Raw genomic sequence first — 17,254 nt, 5'->3', positions numbered from 1 at the left:
TGTGGCTCTGGCAACCAGAGAGCCTCCCCACAGTCTGGACTGCCTCGCCCCACTCCTGCCCGGCCCCAGTCTGCGGTTAGGGAGGAAAGAGATTTGGGGTGGGGAGAAGAGAGTGACCTCGAGTCCCCACCAATGCCAAGATCCAAGCCCCAGCTGCTCCCCACCAAAGGGGGCATTTCCACCCCCTCAGATTGGGGACAAAGGAATGCGGGTTTCTGTCCCGCTCCTCAGCTGGCCCAGACAGCATCGAGTGGGGGGGTGGTACCACTACCCACCCCCAAGACCGCTACTGGAACCCCCCCAACACCCAATCACCCCCCAGCCTGGCATAGTGGAGATTGATTAGAGCTCTGGGCACCTGCCCCAAACCTGTCTGCATGCCAGCTGCAGACAATCCCCAAGTGCCAGGGGGACACGAGGCCCAACAGCCCTACTGCGCTGCTCCGTGGGGAAGACTCAGAAGTTCTCATAGTGGTGGAAGAAATGGGCCTGGTCCTGCCGGTTGATGAGTTGACAGGCCTTCTCCACGTTCTTGGTCATACCGGGCGGGCCGCAGCTGAACACCCCGATCTTCCGCACCTGGAGGGGAGAGGCTGGATTAGGGACCAGGTCAGAGAGGCCTGGCAGCTCCCAGGAAAGGAGTGGGCCAGAGAGACATGAATCTGGGACACAAGGGGCAGTTCTCCCTGTCCAGTGGATGGAATAATAATAATGATGGCATTTGTTAAGCGCTTACTATGTGCAAAGCATGTACTGCCCAGGAGGGCTGGTGCCCTCTGGGTTCCAGCTGTGGAGGCAAAGCCATTGTTTCCCACAGCTGCCTGAGCTTGGCCATCACCTTGCTCACACTGGAAAAGCCTCCCCCCGATTGAGTTTTTTGCCATCCTAGGAGCTCCTTGAAGCCAACCTACTGCTCCCAAGCCCCAACACATTCCCAAACGCACAATGAAAAGCTGCTTGGGCAGCCAGCAAGAGGGTAGCATAGTGGTGACCAAAGCTTGTCCAGCCTCAAGACTGATGTGTGGGGTAGAGAGGGGGCCCTGCTCTGGGTAGTAATAATTGCAATATTTAAGTGCTTACTATATGCCAGACACTGTACTAAGCACAGGGGTACGTATAAGTTTATCAGGTTGGGCACAGTCCTTGTCCCACATGGGGCTCACAGCCTCGATCCCCATTTTACAGATGAGGTAACTGAGGCACAGAGAAGTGAAGTGACTTGCCCAAGGTCACACAGCAGACAAGTGTGCTGTGAAGAGAAACAGCTTGGCTCAGTGGAAAGAGCCTGGGCTTTGGAGTCAGAGGTCATGGGTTCAGATCCTGGCTCCGCCACTTAGCTGTGTGACCTTGGGCAAGTCTCAACTTCTCTGGGCCTCAGTTACCTCGTCTGTCAAATGGGGATTAAGACTGTGAGCCCCCCGTGGGACAACCTGATCACCTTGTAACTTCTCCAGTGCTTAGAACAGTGCTTTGCACATAGTGCTTAACAAATGCCATCATTATTATTATTAAGTGGCTGGGCCAAGATTGGCCCTGACCTGGGGGCTTCTGACCCTCCTCCAGACGGGGTCACTGCTTAATGAGCCATGGCTACCCGAGGGGGGTCTCAGAGCCCACCACAGCAGCCCAGACCCAGGACCTGTCATCAGTCCTGTCCTCAGCATCAGCGGAGTGGCTGCTCTGACCAACGCACTGGGCCAAGTAAAGGAGGAAGTCCCTACCCCCAAGGGGTTTGCAATCAACTGACCCCCCTGGATCTCCAGGGCTGGGGGTGGAGTGGTCAACGAAGGAACTGGGGAATGTGGCTTCCCAGACACAAAGTTCAGTGCCACAGCTCCTTCCCCACAACTGTTCTCCCACCACAGGGGAAGGGGAGACTCACCTGAGGGTGAACTTCCTGCAGGGAGCTGAAGAAGGGGACGAACTGCGGGCGGCCAAAGTGAGTGACGGAGCGTAGGCCCGTGAACAGGCTCCTGTTCAGTACCTTCTGGAAGTGGCGCTCACAGATGTACTGAGGGAAAGGGGCGGAGGTCAGGCCTGGGCATGGGGCCGCACGGCAGGTGGGGACTTGTCTGGGAACCGGGCTGGGTGGGGGTTCAGAGGCAGAGACCGAGCTGAGCGCAGTCGCGGGGACAGAACGGGGGTCAGATACGGGGACAAGGCCGGGAGCGGAGGGACAGAGGTGGGGGGTGACAGGGGACGAAGCTGGAGGTCATGTGGAGGGACAGACTGGATGGGGCTGCGGGCACAGTCTGAACCCCTCAGATTGGTGTCCCCCAGCCCAGCCTCACCAGCATGGTGGTCCTGAGGTCGAACTTCTCGGCCAGCTGGGTGATGTAGATGTGGACGGACACCAGGTCCTGCCGGTCATTCTCCTCCACCTCGCGGATGATGTCGGCCAGCCACTCGAACTGCCTCTGCGTCCGCGTCACCCAGATGAAGTAGATCTGGAAGCACCGACTCCCTCTCAGGCCCACCCCGGGTTGACTTCCCCCCGCCATCCCACCAGACCTCTATGGGGAGGCCCAGCAGCCCTTGCCCTCCATCTGAGATCCATCTCCATGAGAAGCAGCGTGGCTCAGTGGAAAGAGCCCGGGCTTGGGAGTCAGAGGTCATGGGTTCTAATCCCAGCTCCGCCACATGTCTGCTGTGTGATCTTGGGCAAGTCACTTAACTTCTCTGAGCTTCAGTTACCTCATCTGTAAAATGGGGATTAAGACTGTGAGCCCCACGTGGGACAACCTGATCATCTTGTATCCCCCTCCCAGCGCTTAGAATAGTGCTTTGCACAGAGTAAGCGCTTAACAAACCCCATCATTATTATTAATATTATTATTTGTGAACCAGGGGTCAGGTCTAATTCCCACTGGTGAATTTTCTCCCAGCCCTTAGTACAGTGCTGTGCACACAGTAAATACTTAGTAAATAAGGAGCATGGCCTATTGGAAAGAGCTCGGGCCTGCGAGTCAGAGGACGTGAGTTCTAATCCCCGCTCCTCCACGTGTCTGCTGTGTGGCCCTGGGCAAGTCACTCAACTCTGTGCCTCAGTTACCTCATCTGTAAAAATGAGGATTAAGACCGTGAGCCCTATGAGGGACAGGGACTGTCCAACTGGATTTGCTTCTATCCACCCCACTGGGTCTGGCCTGGTTACCCTAGCACTTAGAACAGTGTTTGGAACATAGTAAGAGTTTAACAAATATTCCAATTATTACTGTTACCACCTCCAGGTCCAGCTTACGTGCCCCGTCCCTCCCCATGCCCACGATTGCTCCTGAAGATGGCGCTGCCAGTCACCAGAGTGGAGGCCTTTTCCCGCCCCAGTAGGGAGGGGGTTTGGGGGGAGGATGGGAGGGAGAGGAGGAGGAGGAGGAAGGCCGTTGGAGGGGTGGGGGTTCCGTCTGTCACCCTCAGGGTGCTGCCTGGCCTGGCCCAGAACAATGGGCTGTGTCTCTGCCCGCCACCGCATTCCTGTGCCCGTGACTCACCCACGAGGCCGGGCAGACGAGCAGAGACCTGTCGCCCGGGCTGGGGGGTGAGGGGTTGCGGTTGGGGGCTGGGGGCTGGGAAACAGAGGGGAGGGGCGTTCCGGGCACCAGAGCCTGCTGCTTCACTCACCCAGCTCCCATCTAGGGCCTTCCACTTGATGCTCTTCAGCCATCCTCAATGCCCCAATCTCCTCCACCAACCCATGGGGCCAATATCAGGGACCCTTGTCATTTCCATCCCCCCCCCCCCCGCACCCGCAACCCGGCTCGGTGGGCTGCCCCTCCCTACCCTTGCCCCCCACTCCCCAACTCTGGGGCAAGTCAGAAGAGCCCAACCCATTTCGCAGATGCCTCCCAATGCAGCTCCACCCACGGATGGGGCGTGGATGGGGAAGGGAGGATGGTGGGGGTGTCTCACCTTCCTACAGAGCAGCTGGCAACTGACCGATGACTTGAAGACCAGGTCTTTGAGGATGGAGGCGAAGGGGGTGACCCCGATGCCCCCGCCGACCAGCACTGACACCTCAAATTTGTGCCACTCCTGGTGGCCCTCTCCGAACGGCCCGTCCAAGTAGAGCTGGGGGAGAAGGACCCAGTCCGGTGACCGCCCCGGCTGGCTCATGGAGGGGAAGGGGCCCACCTATGGCCACGCTGAGCCCATCTATGGTCCTCACCACCCAACCCAGGTCCTTCCTCCCCCTGCCCAGCCCCGGCTGTGGGGGCACCTTGGGGTATCTGGCACTGTCGGCCCCCGGGGGCGGAGTGTAGATCTCCCGCAGGCGGGTGGTCCAGGGCCCCGCGGCACGGATGTGCAGGCTGAGCGTGTCCTCGTGGGGGGCGGAGGTCAGAGTGAAGGGGTGGTACTCTGTGGTGCCCAGTGCCAGGCAGGCGATCCGCACCCACTGCCCGGATTTATACTCGAAGCCCTGGGGGCGCTGAAACTGCAGGTGGGTCACGCCTGAGGGGGGAGGAGAGGGGAGAGGGCAGAGCCGTCTTTGGTGTGGCACCTTCCCGGGTAGGGCATGCCCTCTCAGAAGGACCGGACACTGCAGAGCCGTCCCACGTGCTGGGGACCCCCGTCCAGCCTCCCCGAGAACTGTCGGGCAGCAGGAGCTGCCGGTTGCCCCAGTAGAGTCCAGCCCATTATCCTCCCCTCCACACCCCAACCCACACATGTGAGACGGCACAGCGGCCTAGGCCAGCTGGCCCCCCACCCTCCAGGCCTGGCTGGTCCTTGGTGTACCTGAGGGCAGCAGCTCGGCCTTCACCACGCCGATTTCCACCTTCTTCCGGCTCAGGCTCACCAGCTTGTCCCCCGCGTAGATGAGCGCCGGGACCAGGAAGAAGATGTAGAAACGCGGCTGCTGGATCAGGGCGTAGCTGCCGTGGATGATGAGCTGGGAGACACGGTGCAGCCCAGAATCACCCACTGCCGACCCCTGCCCTGCCCCAGACCCAGCCGCCCTCCAGCCCGGGCCCCAATGCAGCAGGACTCAGAGGGCTCCGATCCACCGTCATTTGGTTCCCTGGGTCATCAATCGTATTTATTGAGTGCTTACTATGTGCAGAGCACTGTACTAAGCGCTTGTACTAAGGTCCCAAGGGTTTTTCATCCCGCAGCCTCTGGTGACACAATTCAAAGTGTCCGGAGCAGGAAATCCCAGGGCCCTCTTCTTGGGCTGCTTAAGAACGGGCTTGGGAGTCAGAGGACGTGGGTTCTCATTCCGACTCTGCCACTTGCCCGCTGTGTGACCTTGGGCAAGCCACTTAACTTCTCTGTGCCTCAGTTACCTCATCTGTAAAACGGGGATTAAGACTGTGAACCCCCACATGGGACAACCTGATTACCTTGTATCTACCCTAGCGCTTAGAACAATGCTTGGCACATAGTAAGCGCTTAATAAATACCATCATCATCATCGCCTTAGCACTTAGAACAATGCTTGGCATATAGTAAGCACTTAAATACCATCATCATCATCGCCCTAGCACTTAGAACAATGCTTGGCATATAGTAAGCACTTAAATACCATCATCATCATCATCCTGTCAGCCACACATGGGACAACCTGATTACCTCGTATCTACCCTAGCGCTTAGAACAATGCTTGGCACATAGTAAGCACTTAAATACCATCATCATCATCGCCCTAGCACTTAGAACAATGCTTGGCATATAGTAAGCACTTAAATACCATCATCATCATCATCATGTCAGCCGCACGTGGGACAACCTGATTACCTTGTATCTACCCTAGTGCTTAGAACAATGCTTGGCACATAGTAAGCACTTAACAAATACCATCATCATCATCGCCCTACAATGCTTGGCAAATAGTAAGCACTTAAATACCATCATCATCATCATCCTGTCAGCTGCACATGGGACAACCTGATTACCTTGTATCTACCCTAGCACTTAGAACAATGCTTGGCACATAGTAAGCGCTTAACAAATACCATCATCATCATCGCCCTAGCACTTAGAACAATGCTTGGCATATAGTAAGCACTTAACAAATACCATCATCGTCATCATCATTCTTACTAACCTTCCCAAGTTCTGACAAACCACCCTGGCCAGAAATTCTTCCTCCAGTCCAACCTAAATCCTTCATGCTGCAGTGTCAACCCATTTCTTCTTGTTTTGGGTGACAGCCCTTCCAGGACCTGAAGGCAGGTTCCACGGGGCCCCTCAGCCTCCTCCTCTTTGGACTGAACAATCCCAAAGTTTAAAGCTTTCCACCTAGGTCTTAGTTGTCAAACCTTGAGTCATCTTCCAGCTCTCTCCTCTGTGCCTTCCCTGGTCCTCCCGGGCCTGGGCTGGGCCCAGCCGAAGGAGGATGATCTCACAGGCCCTCTTTGCCGGGCCTGGTTGAGGTTCTCAGGCCTGGACTGGTTTTGGGTGTCAATACAAAACTACACCGGTGACTCCAAGACTGGCTTGGGGTTCACTAGTTTCTTTTCTGCCCAGCTTGCAGCGGGTCTTCCCCACGCCCAAACCCGTCTCCATTCTTGGGGAGTCAGTCAATCATATTTACTGAGAGCTTACGGTGTGCAGAGCACTGCACTAAGCGCTCGGGAGAGTGCAATCTAATATAACAGACACATTCCCTGCCCTCAAAGAGCTTCCAGCCTAGAGGGAGCACCATCCTGAAGCTGCAGCCGGCCCTGGCTCTCCACACCTTCACTCCAGGGGCCCGGCAGGCCCCAACTCTACCCTTGGTGGGAGGTCCCCCCTCCTTCCCCCCAGCCCCCAAATCCTGCAGAGTCCAGCAGGGAAAAGCAAGCAGCCGGAAAGGAGGGAGGGGTGGGTGCAGAAGGGGTTTCCAAACCGAGAGAACCGAACTCCAGGCCAGAGCCCCCCATAACCAGATTTTGCCTTCCGCCAGTAGCAGCGATGAAACTGGCACTGGTCCAGGGCCCTCCTGTTCTTAGGAAAGGAGGGAGGATTAAGCGCGTGTTCCCAGGAAGGAGGGGTGTGGCAGGGATCTCTAAAGGGCAGAGGAGCTCAGGGGAGGAGGAACCAGGTTAAGTATGGCAGCCAGCTGTCTCCATCTCCCCTGAGAGCGGATCCAGGTGGATGGGATTATACTGCAGCAGGAGGGTGGCAGGGCAGACTGTGAAGGGTGTGTGGGGGATTCTGTGAAGCTCTCTTGGGCAAGAGAGACCCAGCTGTCTGGGCTCTGAGGTCCAGGAAGGAGGAGCAGGGAGGGGCAGGTGGTGCCACTCAGCCCTGCCCACCGGAGGGTCCGGGGGTCACCAAAGCTGATCGCCAGGCTGGGTGGGCCCCAGGCCCCTGGACTTCCCCGGGCAGGCTTTATCTAAGGCCGCAGCAGGGGGCCTGTGCGGGAACAAGCAGTACGGTCTAGTGGATAGAGCACGGGCCTCGGTGTCAGAAGGACCTGGGTTCTAATCCAGCTCCGCCACTTGTCTGTTGCGTGACCTTGGACAAGTCACTTCACTTCTCTGGGCCTCAGTTCCCTCATCTGTAAAACGGGGATTAAGACTCTGAGCCCCATGTGGGACAGGGACTGTGTCCAACCTGATTACCTTATAACTACCCCAGGGCTTAGAACAGTGCCTGGCACATAGTAAGAGCTTAATAAATACCAGTTGAAACAAAATAAACAAAGCAAAACAAAAAACAAGCAGTGAGCAGCTCAGAAATGGGCAGGTTTTGTTGTAACAAAACCCAATTCACTAGGCCAGTGCTAGGTTGGACTTCTGGAGACTAAGGTAGCAGGGCTGACTGAGGGCAGCTGCAGACCACCCCCTGTTTGTCCCAAGTGACCCCCAATTGACAGTTGGTGGTCCTGCCGGCCAGCCCAGGGCATCAGGGCGGTGGTGGGGGGGCTGGGGCTGAGAGGCAAAGCCTGTCAATCAACTGATGAACTGGCATCTGACTTTCTGGAGTGGGACCAGTGGGGCCTCCACCCCTTCCCTCCTCGGCTTCCCAGCCCCAACACCAGAGCGTAAACTGGTCCTGGTGGCCTGCTTTGCTCAGAGATTCGCCAGCTCAAAAAGAACTTCCTCTAAAAAATTATTTGGGAGCCAACTTGCTGCCTGGCATGGTCCCTGAGGGGCCAGAATCCAGAGACTCATAGTGGGGAACCACCAGGTTGGGCATGGAGCTGGCTGAAAAAGAGTCGAGGGGTCAGAGTGGATGGGATGGAGAGAGAGAGAGTGTGTGTTTTGTGGGGGGCACTCTCTTTTTCTCAGGTTGACTGGATCCTGCCTGGGGTCTGGGGTACCAGGTGGTGAGGGAAGCAAGAGGGGGTCCAGAGCCAGGAGGGGCAATAAGGCATATCCATGGGAGGGCACTCACCAGGACGTAGAGCAGGACGTAGAGATGGTGGGTCAGCCAGAAGCCCCGGAAGCTGTGGCGACGGAAGTGGCGGGAGGCGAAGACGTACATGATGGCGAGGATGATGAGCAGAGCTACGCCCGTCAGGCCTGAGTGGGAACGGAGGATGGGCAGGGGCAGCGCGGAGCTTGGTCACCGCCCGTCACTGTCACCATCCACCGCCATTCCCATCTGTCACCATCACTCTCCCTGATACCATCCATCAAACTCCGCTTTCCTGGTGCCATCCTGATGCCATCCATCAAACTCCACTTCCCCCTTTTAGACTGTGAGCCCACTGTTGGGTAGGGACTGTCTCTATATGTTGCCAACTTGTACTTCCCAAGCGCTTAGCACAGTGCTCTGCATACAGTGAGCGCTCAATAAATACGATTTGATTGATTGATTGATTGGTGATCCTCCGAACCCACCCCACCCCCTCCTTGCCCACAGGGGTCAGACCCATTCTCTCATGTCTCTGATAGAAACTGAAGCCCAGCAGGCCTGGACATCTCTGGAGTCAGTGCAGTGGGTGGGCAGGGACGGGGTAAACTTACCTGGGACTGTTTGGAAGAACCACCAGGAATACTTCTGGGGCAGCTCAGACCTGACGGGGAGCAGGGAATAAAGGAGGAAGGGTCACCGTGCTGGGCGGGAGGGCGGGGAAAAACCTCCACGGTCATCATTGTTCTTCCTCTCCCACTCCCCAGAGGAGTTTAGGAGCGGGTGGGTAGGTTGAATGAAGTCCCAGGGTGCCCCAGAGCCCCCTCCCCACCCCCAGGGGCACCTCCTCACCCGTCATTATGAAAAAGGTGGGGGAAGAGGCAGGCGAGGACGCTGAGCGGACTGATGGAGAACAGGTACACGTTGACTACGTGGCCGGCGCTGTGCAGGACTGCAGAGACAGAGCCGGCAGGGGTGAGGCTGGAGAGGGAAGCTCTGCCCTCCGGGGCCCAGGCCGGGAGTGGGGGGACACCCCCACTCAAAGCCTTATTGGAAGCACGTCTCCTCCAAGAGGCCTTCCCTGAGCCCTCCTTTCCTCTTCTCCCCTTCCCTTCTGCATCACCCTGACTTGTTCCCTTTATTCATCCCCCCTCCCAGCCCTGCAGCACTTAATGATGGTCTTTGTTAAGCACTTATTATATCATCATCATCATCAATCGTATTTACTGAGCACTTACTATGTGCAGAGCACTGTACTAAGCGCTTGGGAAGTACAAATTGGCAACATATAGAGACAGTCTCTACCCAACAGTGGGCTCACAGTCTAAAAGGGGGAGACAGAGAACAAAACCAAACATACTAACAAAATAAAATAAATAAATATGACATATAATATAAAATTATATGTCAAGCACTGTTCTAAGCACTGGGGTAGATGCAAGCTAATTAGGTTGGACACTGTCCCTGCCCCACATGGGGCTCACAGTCTTAATCCCCATTTCGCAGATGAGGTAACTGAGGCCCAGAGAAGTTAAGTGACTTGCCCAAAGTCATACAGCAGTCAAGTGGTGGAACCAGGATTAGAACCCAGGTCCTTCTGATTCCCAGACCCGTGCTCTATCCACTAGGGCATGCTGCTTCTCAATACGTATTTGTGTACATATCTGTAATTTATTTATTTATATGAATGTCTGTCTCCATCTCTAGACCGTAAGCTCGTTGTGGGCAGGGAATGTGTCTGTTTATTGTAGCATTGTTCTTTGCCAAGCGCTTAGTACAGTGCTCTGCTCCCAGTAAGGGCTCAATAAATATGACTGACTGACTGACTGAGCACTGCTTCAGATGGGGCAGTCCATCCGCAGGAGGCTGGGTGACTCGTGCTAATCTGTGATGGGCAGGGAATGTGTCTACCAACTCTGTCACATTGTACTCTCCCAAGTGCTTAGTACAATGTTCTGCACACAGTAAGCCCTCAATAAATGCAATTGACTGGCTGCTATTTAACTCAGGTATGCTCGGGCCTCAGCCAGCCAGAAGCAGGCTGAGAGGTGGGAGTCTACCCATTTGGAGGAGAATTTTATTCTGGAAACCAGGGCTTTGCACTGGGGTCAAGGAATCGGCCTGGCTCAGCTCCAGGCTCTCAAGACCCGCAGGACCCATGGGTCGCCTGACTCTTTCGAGGCTCCACCAGTTACCCCTTCTTGCAGCCTGTGGACGATTAATCCCAGGACATTTTGGAGCCAGTTGGAAGAAAGTGGGTTCTGGCCAAAAGGATCCCTGGAGCCTTGCCAATCAGGGTGCAGGAAAAGGACATTTTAAGCTGTTACAGAAATGAACAATCAATCACGCTTTGCTTGGCTCAGTTCTCTTCTCCCGCCAGCTCTGTCTTCATTTCACACTCCTTCCCCTTCCCCTCTTCCTTCCTCCTCCCGCTTCCCCTTCTCCCCTTCTCCCCTCCCCTCCCACTCCACCCCGTCCCCCAAGAGGCATGCCCCCATCCCGCCGCTCCTGGACTGAGCTACAGGGACCACCAAAGGCGCTGGCTTGGTCTCACAGCCAAAGTTTCCACCACTGGAAGCCCAGGGGAGGGTTTCTAGGGTTTGGTCCGAGCAAGTTCTTCCCATTCCTCCCCTCTCCCAGCCTCCCTTCTCAGGAAGCACATTTCTGAGGGGAGAGAGGAGAGGAGGAAGAGAAAGAGGAGGAGAAGGAATAGTTTCGCAGGGCTGGGTTTGTGGCTCCTGGCTCAGCCCCTCGCCTCTCTCTTTGGAGCAGAGGGTAACTGCCTTCACCCCCAGCCCTGAGGTCGCAGCCCCCAGTGAGAAGAGGAACACCCCCAGTCTGGGGAAAGGAGAAGGAAGAAGGGGGTAGAAGGATCTCACAACCTCTTGGCATGGGGAGCCCCATCACCAGCCCCAGAGTCTGTGGGAGAGCCGTTGAGCTCTGGGCAGGACCGGGGAACAGGGATTTCGGGGTAGGTCCTGCTCTTCCCCGGAATCGGAAGCCCTACCGGTGAGCACCACGGCGGCGTAGGCGATGAGGCGGTGGAAGTCGACGGCGGCGTCGAAGGGCACGTAGCGGTTCAGGAAGGTCTCACGCAGGAAGGTGATGAGGTTGCGGCACATGGTGAGCAGGATGTAGGAGAACATGAAGGACACGCTGGCCGCCGTGCCCCGCGACAGGATGATGCCCACCCGGGTGGTGTCCGTGATGCCCGAGTGGTGCGCGGCGTATGCGTAGTCTGTGGTAGTGGGGGCCGAGAGGAGGGTCGAGATGGAGCTGACCATGGCTGGATGGGGGGTTTGAGGCCTCCCCCGTGGGCCAAATCCTACCCCCTGGTCTGTCTGTCCCGATGGGCCCCAGAGACCTCCTTCCCTGGACTGTCATTATTAATAATGATAATAATGATGGTATTTGTTAAGCACCTTCTATGTGCCAAGCAGTGTTCTGAATGCCGGAGGAGATACAAGGTTATCGGGTTGTCCCAGGTGGGGCTGACAGTCTTAATCCTCATTTTACAGATGAGGTGACTGAGGCACAGAGAAGTTAAGTGACTTGCCCAAAGTCACACAGCAGGCAAGTCGTTCCCAGTATGCCCCTGGCCGCTCATGCCCCGAAAGCCCCCCTCCCCATTGCTCCCTGGGGTAGTTAGACCTCACCCCCTGGGTGTTGTTCAGAAAATCCCTGCTTCCAGGCTGTCTCTCCCAGTGTGCCCCACCCTCAGACTGTCACCTAGACTATTCCCTCTGGGATGCCTGGGTTGTCACCCCAGGCTTTTATTCAGGCTCGGCCCCACCCCTGAGCAGTCACTTGCATTAGACCCTTCCCCGGGGACTCCACCCCCAGTAAGCCTGGGCTGTCAACTACAGTAGCCCCTTAGGTGTCTCCCCCAATATGCCTGGGCAGTCACTCACAGTAGGCCCTCTCCAGGAAGAGCCCGCCGGTGATGGCGAAGAAGATGGCGGTGCAGGCAATGTGCCGTCGGTAGTTCTCCACGAACCGCTTGAACTGCTGCACTGCCTGGTGCCAGCGGCTACGCTGGAACTTCTCCCGCCGGGCCTCGGTGAAGGGCCGCGGCTGGAAGGACGTCACCCTGGAGACGGGCCTGCCATCATCGGCTGCTCCCGGCCCCCCTGCCCAGCCCACCCTCCCCGCCTCGGCCTCCAGGACTGTCCCCAAGATGGGTGGCTCCACCCCCTCCGCCCAGGGGATGAAGGGAGGGGAGACTCACTTCTTGCCAAACCTCTTGCGTCCCTCGTGCGGGGGGTCTGAGCTCGTGGGACACTTGCATTTCTGTACCAACGACTGGGGCAGCGGGTCACTGCAGAGAGACTGAGTGAGGGCTCGGACGGACCCCAGGGCAGGGAGAGGTGGGGAGGGGGCCGGGTCCAGAGTTCCTTACAGAAACTCCCAACAGGCCCCTTTCTCCTCTAGGCAAGGGCTCAGAAATGGAGGCCTGGAGCTCCTGGCTTTCCCCTGGGCCAGCTGGACCACCCTCCCCACAGTCCCTCCTGGCTGGGCCCCAACCCCACTTACTAGATCTTCTCCTGGCTGATGAAGGAGACTCTCCGACACAAGTCCTTCACCACCTCAGGGACCTCGACGCCTGCAGGCAGGGCAAGGGCCGTTCAGCTGGGTGCCCCCCTCCACAGTTGCCTGGCTGCCAGGGAGCTGTCAGGGCTGGTCACAGCTGGCCGGGCTGCCCCAGTGATGGCCGCTTGGGCCAAAGAGGCAGAGGGACTGGGCCCGGGGTAGCCGGCATCATCGGAGGGGCTCGGCCCGAGACTCCTGCACTTCCCTGGCCCGAATTCAAGCAGCCAGCCACTGATTCTCCCCTCTCCTCCCTTCCCCTTCCACCTGCCTGGAGCCATCCCTCCTCTCCCTCCGTTTCCCTGACCCGGCAGCGGGCTGCTCCGGCCCAAACGCTTACTGCGACGCTCATAATCCTGGGAGAGGCCGGGTTGGGTTTTGACACGTTCCCGACAGGAGCCCGAGCCTGAGGTGGGATGGGGCAGGACAGGCAGAGCCAGGCTCCAATGCTGTCCTTTGCCCCCTTCTGTACCATGGTGCCCCCGCCACCCTGTCTTAGACACCACTCCATCTGAACTCTGGAAGGTGGGAAGGGCCTGATGGGCTCTGACACTCCTTCCCCCCAGGCCCAGCTGCCTAGGCTGCTTTCCCATTTGAGGGGGCTGAACTCTCTCCCCCCCACCCAATTTCCCTGCCCCAGGGGATGGGCTTCGGGAAGCGGGGAGCCAGTCCTCCTGACCTTCCAAGGAGGCCTTCCCAGACTGAGCCCCCTTTTTCCTCTCCCCCTCCCCATCCCCCCCACCCTACCTCCTTCCCCTCCCCACAGCACCTGTATATTCATTCATTCATTCAATTGTATTTATTGAGCGCTTACTGAGTGCAGAGCACTGTACTAAGCGCTTGGGAAGTACAAGTTGGCAACATATAGAGACGGTCCCTACCCAACAACGGGCTCACAGTCTAGAAGGGGGAGACAGACAACAAAACAAAACATGTGCACAGGTGTCAAGTCTGCTACCACTGCAGAGGAAGTTTTGTTTCTGGAAATGTAGGACAAAATGTTTAATGCCTCTAGCCAGGGCCTTCCAAACTGCCTAATCTCTATCCATTTTTTTTTAAATCACTATGTCAAACTCTATTAAAGAAGAGTATTTTAAAGGCTTCCCCTCAAGTACATGTCTCCCTACCTGTACAGTAACTCACTTCTTGTTTCCTGGCAGCACTCTGTTTGGCCTTCTGGTCTATACAACAAATGTTCCTTATTAGATGCTGCTAAAATGTGCTCCTGCACCACCACCAAGTGTGTCACATCAATCTAGATTGTTGGGGGATGGCCCATTTCCCAAAGAGATTTGGCTTAACACCAATGTAATTTTTCCTTGCCTGATGTAAACTCAGAGCTCTGCCACACAAAAGACAATCTAGGTCTATGTGTCAAGGCCGAAAAAGTCAAGAAAATTTTGTTTCACATGGGAACTCTGAGTGCGTATCACGAAGGCAGACATTTGTCCTCTAAGCGGGAGGAATCAAAGAGAAGGGTTTTCTAGGAGCAGGAGGTGGCACTGATAAATATAGGAAGGGTCAACATAAGTTTGGAATCCTTGTACAAATAAATGTTTGTACAGATTTATTACTGTATTTATTTTACTTGTCCATATTTACTATTCTATTTATTTTGTTAATGATGTGCATCTAGCTTTATTTCTATTTATCCTGATGACACCTGTCCACATGTTTTGTTTTGTTGTCTGTCTCCCCCTTCTAGACTGTGAGCCCGTTGTTGTACAAGTGCCAACCTGTACTTCCCAAGCGCTTAGTGCAGTGCTCTGCACACAGTAAGCGCTCAATAAATACGATTGATTGATTGATTGATTGATCTTTGACCCAGAGTTGGGTGAAACAGAATCAAGGAACGGTTTGCCCACCCACTCCAGGATGGCACTATTGTTCTTGGTCCCCCTTCCTTTATTTTTCCCCCAGCCCAATCACCTCAGACCCCACCACTGGTTGACGCAGGCTACTGGCACTACCTACCTCTTACCAGCTGCCCACAGTGATACCCAGCCCCTGACTCTCCAGCCCCCAGCCCAGGGCCTCAGACCATCAGACTCTTACACCCAGATACTCCAGCTCTCAGCCCCCGATCCCCTGTCACCTTTGATGCAGAGCTGGGTGAAGCGGAGCTCGCTGTCATGGTCACGCAGCATGAAGTGGAAATCCTCCCAGGTCAGCTCCGTCCGGTCCTGGAAGCCGGACTCCCGGAACATGGACTCCACCACCTCCGCCAGCTGAGCCTTGGACAGGCAGTTGTTGGAGATCTCGATGAAGGACCTGAGCCCGGGACAGGAGATCAGAGAGGTCATGGGGGTTAAGTGGTTGGGGGGCCAAGCAGGGGGACAGAAGAGACCTGGGGGCAGGTGAACACTGGGGCATTTCGGGAGGGGTAGCCTGGGTATGAAGGGGTCGTTTTTGGGCGAGGAGGAGCAAGGGGGGGCAGCCTGGGTGGGTAAGGGCAGGGAGGGGCCAGACAGGGGGTGGTCAGGGCGCTCCGACCTCAGCATCCGGATGAACTCATCCTTGGAGATGAGCCCGTTCCCATCAAAATCATACATCCGGAACATGAGCCGGGACTTCTCCTCCGGGGAGCCTGGATCCGGGTTGGAGGAAGGGGTCATCAGAAGAGGAGAGGTGTGTCCCCACCCCAGGGACTGTGAGCCCACTGTTGGGTAGGGACTGTCTCTATATGTTGCCGATTTGTACTTCCCAAGCGCTTAGTACAGTGCTCTGCACACAGTAAGCGCTCAATAAATACGATTGATGACGACTGCCCATGGTTCTCCCCTACAGAGACGGGCTTGGTGAGCCCCACCCCCCCCCCCCACCCCTCACCTTTCATGAAGACCACGAGGATGTCCAGGAATTCGCGGAAGGAGAGGTAGCCGTTGCCGTCCTTGTCGGCCAGAGAGAACATGGACTCCACAAACATGGCCTGGGGCTTGAGGCCCAGAGACTCGGCGAACTCGGCCCGGCTCAGCTCGCAGGCCAGAGCCTCCCTCACCTTCTGCGATGAGTCCAGGGGCAGGGCCCCCGCGTCCGCCTTGTCAATGTCCAGCACCTGGGACCGAGAGAGCAGGCCCGGTCAGTCTGGGTGCGAGGGAGCAGGAAGCCAGGCTGCCTTGAAACAGGGGAGGAAGAGACTCTGGCAGGGGCAGGCAGGGAGAGGTAGGTCGAGGAAGACCCTTTCTGGGGATCTGGATCAGGGGAAGCAGCGTGGCTTAGTAGAAAGGACACAGGCCTGGGATTTAGAAAGACCTGGGTTCTAATCCCAGCTCCACCACTAGTCTGCCGTGTGACCTTGGGCAAGTCAGTTCACTTCTCTGGGCCTCAGTTACCTCATCTGTAAAATGGGGATAAGAGTGTGATCGCCATGTGGGACAGGGACTGTGTCCAACCTGATTAACTTCCTCCTTCCTCTCCCCATCCCCCCCTTACCTCCTTCCCCTCCCCACAGCACCTGTATATATGTTTGTACGTATTTATTACTCTATTTATTTGTACAAATTTTTTCTATTTATTTTATTTTGTTAATATGCTTTGTTTTGTTCTCTGTCTCCCCCTTCTAGACTGTGAGCCCGCTGTTGGGTAGGGACCGTCTCTATATGTTGCCAACTTGGACTTCCCAAGCGCTTAGTCCAGTGCTCTGCACACAGTAAGCGCTCAATAAATACGATTGAATGAATGAATGAATGAATGAATGAACTTGTACCTATTCCAGTGCCGAGAACAGCGCTTGGCCCATAGCAAGCGTTTAACAAGTACCATAACAATAATTTTTATTATTATTAGGTTGCAGTTCCTGGATGGCTGCTGAACTGGGGCGTCGAGGGCTGAACTGGGCTGAGCTGGTCTGCCAGGGATTTGGGAAGGAGTTGGGAGGGTGCTGGGGAGGAGCCATGTCCTGGAGCCCACCCACGTTAGGGCTCTGGAAGGGCCAAGCCAGGCCCACCGCCACTGGCCACAAGACAAACCATCATCATCATCAATCGTATTTATTGAGCGCTTACTGTGTGCAGAGCACTGTACTAAGCGCTCGGGAAGTACAAGTTGGCAACATATAGAGACAGTCCCTACCCAACAGTGGGCTCACAGTCTAAAAGGGGGAGACAGAGAACAAACGCTTCTGTTCCTAGCTTGCCCACCCCTCTCTCGCATCCTGCTCCTCAGCGGACACACACACATACTCACACACCTGCACTCACACACAATCACCCACATACAAACACACATATACACACACACACACACACGAGTCCTGCACCCTCTCGCTCATACCCCCTTCCACATGCACAAAAAGAGGCTCACGGACTCCAAAGCACACACCCTCAGGCATGCGTGCGCACACACAAACACACACACACCACACAGAGGCCTGGGCCCGGCTTCTCCGGCT

General features: G+C 56.1%; 1 protein-coding gene across 1 annotated transcript in view; it reads right to left on the bottom strand.

The window, feature by feature from the left end:
• Positions 1–283: 283 nt before the first annotated feature.
• The window catches only part of LOC119931781 (dual oxidase 1-like), a 40,105-nt gene continuing 23,134 nt past the window's right edge, over positions 284–17,254 (bottom strand). Inside the window, exons 20-35 of the mRNA XM_038750682.1 lie at positions 15,694–15,919; positions 15,358–15,451; positions 14,960–15,135; positions 12,811–12,880; positions 12,506–12,595; positions 12,189–12,367; positions 11,285–11,515; positions 9,130–9,229; positions 8,892–8,941; positions 8,317–8,444; positions 4,732–4,885; positions 4,214–4,446; positions 3,907–4,065; positions 2,292–2,447; positions 1,883–2,011; positions 284–579 (exon numbers count right to left, since the gene is read on the bottom strand). Coding sequence (XP_038606610.1) covers positions 457–579; positions 1,883–2,011; positions 2,292–2,447; positions 3,907–4,065; positions 4,214–4,446; positions 4,732–4,885; positions 8,317–8,444; positions 8,892–8,941; positions 9,130–9,229; positions 11,285–11,515; positions 12,189–12,367; positions 12,506–12,595; positions 12,811–12,880; positions 14,960–15,135; positions 15,358–15,451; positions 15,694–15,919 — 2,298 coding nt within the window. The 3' untranslated portion in view covers positions 284–456. The remainder of the gene's footprint in view (positions 580–1,882; positions 2,012–2,291; positions 2,448–3,906; positions 4,066–4,213; positions 4,447–4,731; positions 4,886–8,316; positions 8,445–8,891; positions 8,942–9,129; positions 9,230–11,284; positions 11,516–12,188; positions 12,368–12,505; positions 12,596–12,810; positions 12,881–14,959; positions 15,136–15,357; positions 15,452–15,693; positions 15,920–17,254) is intronic.

This window comes from Tachyglossus aculeatus, chromosome 8 (genome assembly GCF_015852505.1).
Source record: "Tachyglossus aculeatus isolate mTacAcu1 chromosome 8, mTacAcu1.pri, whole genome shotgun sequence".
NCBI classification, from domain to species: Eukaryota; Metazoa; Chordata; class Mammalia; order Monotremata; family Tachyglossidae; genus Tachyglossus; species Tachyglossus aculeatus.
This window is presented reverse-complemented; position numbering and strand designations above follow the sequence as displayed.